The sequence below is a fragment of the Eimeria tenella genome, genomic scaffold (genome assembly GCF_000499545.2).
Source record: "Eimeria tenella Houghton genomic scaffold, Eth_scaff101, whole genome shotgun sequence".
In the NCBI taxonomy this organism is placed as follows: Eukaryota; Apicomplexa; class Conoidasida; order Eucoccidiorida; family Eimeriidae; genus Eimeria; species Eimeria tenella.
In genome coordinates, this window is record NW_013541460.1 from 31,394 (window position 1) to 35,468 (window position 4,075).

Consider the following 4,075-nt stretch of genomic DNA (forward strand, 5'->3'; position numbering starts at 1 on the left):
AGCAGCAGCAGCAACAAGATGCGTGCACCCTTCACCCCGCAAGATTGCTGCAGGGAATCCGCTTACTGCTGCAGACTGCTCGCCCGGCGGCAGCTCTCTCTGACAAGCAGCAGCAGCAACAGCAGCAGCAGCAGCAAAATGAGCAGCAGCCGCGAAAGGTCTACACTCTCGCGTCGCTACTGCGGCGCGTCAGTGCTGCTGTTGCTGCTGCAGCACCGCCATCGCTCCGGCTGTCTGCAGCAGAATGCCTCCTTCGTTTTATGAATGCAACGCCTACCCAAGCGGCCCTGCAGCGCATGCAGCAGGAGTACCAGCAGCAGCAGCAGCAACTGATGCTTCTGCATCAGCAGCAGGAGGGGCGACAGCTGCAGCAGCTGCAACTCCAGCAGCTGCAGCAAGCGACGCGGGTAGCCCCCTCTTCGGGTGTTTCCTGGCCAGCAAGTGGCCCAGGCCTGCTGCAGCAGCAGCAGCAGCAGCAGCAACAGAGCACCGCAACAGGCATAGCTGCGCTCTTATTGAGACACGCGCGCGCCGCTATAGAACGGTGTAGCAGCAGCAGCAGCCGCGCAGACAAAGCAGCAGCCCTGGAGGATAGGAACGCAGCAGAAGCTCCAGCAGCAGCAGCAGGAACAGCAGCAGCAACGGCTGCAGCAGCTGGTGTGGATTTCTTGTCAATGGCAGCCTACAGCGACGCGCCGATGCCTCCGTTTGTGATTTTCCAGGTGTATGTGCAGCTGCAGCAGCAGCGACAGCAGCAGCAGCTGCGCCGGGAATGGACTGCAGCAGAAGACCAGCTGCTGCTGGCAGCTGCTGCTGCAGTGCAGGGCACCCCCAGAGGCAGCAGCAGGTGGATGCGGGTTGCTGCAAAAGTTCCAGGGCGAACAAACAATCAGTGTAGGGCCCGCTACAACTACCTGCAAGTGGTAAGGCCGAACTGCAAGCCTCAGATTATAAACGCTGAGCCTCAGCAGCAGCAGCAGCAACAGCAGCAGCACCAGCAGCAGCAACAGCAGCAGCGGCAGCAGTAGCAGCAGCAACAGCAGCAGCACCAGCAGAGGTGAGCTTTGTGCGCGTGTGTTTGCCAGGAAACCAAAAGACACGGGATGTTCAGCCCTTTTGAAGACTTGCAGCTGCAGCTGCTGGTCTCTGGCTACGGCCGCGCCAGCTGGAATAGAGCAGCAACTCATTTGCGGGGCCGCACGGAGATGAAGTGCAGAGAGAGGTGTACATACACTCCAGCCTTGGCTCGAATCTAATCCACTGCAGCAGAAGAAGTGGCCGCAGCGCCGCAGCAGACCCTCTTCTGCTGCTGCTGCTGCTGCTGACAGTCTTTTGCTGCTTCGCCGCAGCCACTGTGGTGTCCCGTAGCAGCTGCTGCGTCTGCCTGCTGCATTTTAATGGCGCAGCAGCTACAAGTGGCTTTTGTGGGCCATTAAGCCGCTGCTTCTGTCCCTGCTGGCGTTGCTTCGGCTCCTGCTGCTGCTGCTGCAGGCGCTGCCTTTTCTGCATGCGGCGTTGCTGCAGCACCGATATAACTAGATTATTTCATTGAATTTCAAAGTTTGTAATTCTAAAAAGAAAATTAAAGCAAATTAAATGCTTGGAATGGTGCGCTTGCTTCTGTGCAGGTACCAGCACTGCTTAGCACCTTCCAAAAAGCCACTCCAATGGACTGCGGCAGAGGGCGCTTTGCTGCGAGCAGCAGCAGCTTGTTTTGGCCCGAACTGGAGCCGTGCTGCAGTGAGAATGGGCGCTCCCAGCCCCAAACCCTAAACCCTAAACCCTAGTTTGCGGGGGCCTGCACGCTGCACATTGTGGGTGTCGTGGTGTCTTTGCTGTTTTCTACTTCGCGAATTCCAGCTTGATCTTGTCCTGCTGCCACTGAGGTCTTGTGCTTTTCTTGTTTATTTCTTTTCCGATATTCTTTCTCATCTTGAACTTCTTTTTTTTCAACTTCCTTTTGGCTGTCTATTCTTTCCAGTCAGCGCAGCCATTTGACTGGCTGGCCCTTAGGGGCCCCCTTTTCTGTGGCTTTTATTTTGCTGCTCTTAAATCTTTTTCTGCCAATTAGCCCCCTCAGCTTTCTCTTTAGTGAATTCATATTCCCCTTTTTTTTGACGCTTTTGTCTGCTGTGCTTTTGCTTCCCAGTCTTCCCTCTTGCTGCCTCTTTGCGTGCACTCGATTCCTGTGCATGCATGCGTTTTTCTGTCTTCTCCCGTGCTGAAGACCTGCTTCTTTCTCCGTTGCTTCCGTATCTTTTCGTTTTCCATCTTTTGTTATTATTTCCCTTTTCTGCCTTTCCAATTCGGCAGGAGTTCTTTTCTGGCAGGACTCCTGCGGACTGCGCCGCCCAATTTCAGTCCATGGAAGCTGATGCAGCTGCGACGAGAAACGCGCTGCTGCTGTTTGCCTCCTGGAGCAGCAGCACCAACGGAAGCAGCAGCTGCATGAACAACGGCAGCAGCAGCAGCAGCGTGGAGGCCTGGCTGAAAGCGCACCTGCTGCAACTTTACGCAGCACTCCGTGCTGGCCTCTTCGCGCGATCCTGGCCTCCTGTGTCGCCGGAAGTACCTCTGCAGCAACGGCTGCAGCAGCTGCAGCAGCTGCAGCAGCAGCCGGCACTCCAGCTGCTCGATTTGGCCCCTATTCTGTCCCCTCTTTCGGGGCCCCGTAGAGCGGCTTGCACAGCAAACATGGCACTCTTCTCTCTGTACGTCTTGCGGCTTCCCCTGCAGCAGCGTGTGCTGCTGCAGCTACGATTGCCGTTCCTGCTCGCCCTGCGATTGGTCGACTTTTGCTGCTGTTCTTGCTGCTGTTCGATCTACTACATGCGCGACTTAAGAGCTGCTTCCAATGCAGCAGCTGCCCCCCTGCTGCTGTTATGCAGGCAGCTCGTGCCGTTGTTGCTGCTGCTGCTGTGTGCTGCAGTCATCTGGAAGAGCTGCAGCGAACAGCTGCTGGGGTCCGTGCCGCCACAAGTGGTGCTGCTGCTGGCAGTTTGCTGCATTCCAGTGACACTGAGACCGCATGCGTTTTTTTGCTGCAGCAGCTCCAGCGGGTCTTCTGCATATCTCGCCTAGATTACATCTCTTATGCGTCGCACATAAACGCCCTCAGAGAGCTGCAAGGCTCTCCCCACGGGAAAAAGGGTTCAGCCCAGGGGGGCCCCACTACTCAGGAGGGCCCCCCTCTCGAGGCCCTCCAGCCGGGTCCGCAGCCCTCCTGGGGAGAGCCCGGTGACCCTGTGCCTTCCCTTTCTCGTCTTTTGCTGCTGTACAGACACCCGGAAGCAGGGGGAGCCGCGCTGCAGCTTCCCTGGCTGCACACGGAAGCCCGGAAGGGGGGGCCCCTCTGCTTCCCTGACACTGACGGGGGGCCACGGGGCCCCACTAGGGGCCCTGTTGCTGCACCGCGGCTGCAGCTGCAGCACAGGGGCTCTCTGGGGCGGCAGCGAACTCAGCTGCCGGCCCCCTTTTTGAGTGCTGCATTCCGCAGCAGCGTTGCTGCTGCTGCACTTCTGCGGCAGGCCTCGACCACACAAACTCCGGAAGCTCCAGCGTATGCTGCAGCAGCAGTAGCAGCAGAGGAAGCAGCTGCGGCTCTTGCGCCAGTTCTTTGGGGGAAGGCAGCAAATGCCCTTCCGTCATCAGCAGCAGCAGCCGCTTCTGCCACTGCAGCAGCAGCTGCTGCTCCAGGAGGATGCACTGGAGAATCTCCCGAGGGGGTCCCTGGAAGCAATGCTGCTGCTGCAGTGTCTGCTGCAGCAGATGAGAGTCTGCAAGATGGCTTCGCTGAGCAGCCTGTGGAAGTTTCAAGTCGGGGCCGGCCCCGCCGGGGCCGCGGGAGGCCCCCCAGACGCAGGGGCCCCACAAGGGCTCTTAAGAACGGGGCGGCTCCTGCTGCAGCAGCTGCAGCAGCTGCAGCATCTGCAGCATCTGCAGAGGAGGAGGGGGCCCGCGAGAGCGACAGCAGCGAGGACTGGGTACTGCCCAAACGCCAGAAAAAGAAACGCAAGGCAGAGGCCCCCAGAAAAAGCCCCGGCCCTCAGGGGCCCCGAAGGGGCCCCGGAAGGCC

At 58.8% G+C, this 4,075-nt stretch overlaps 1 protein-coding gene across 1 annotated transcript in view; it reads left to right on the forward strand.

Annotated features, from left to right (window-relative positions):
- Positions 1–260: 260 nt before the first annotated feature.
- Positions 261–4,075, forward strand: part of ETH_00025340 (uncharacterized protein) — a gene marked incomplete at both ends in the record, with an annotated part of 6,264 nt that continues 2,449 nt past the window's right edge. Inside the window, 5 exons of the mRNA XM_013372637.1 lie at positions 261–923; positions 1,086–1,222; positions 1,629–1,740; positions 2,314–2,711; positions 2,930–3,983. Coding sequence (XP_013228091.1) covers positions 261–923; positions 1,086–1,222; positions 1,629–1,740; positions 2,314–2,711; positions 2,930–3,983 — 2,364 coding nt within the window. The remainder of the gene's footprint in view (positions 924–1,085; positions 1,223–1,628; positions 1,741–2,313; positions 2,712–2,929; positions 3,984–4,075) is intronic.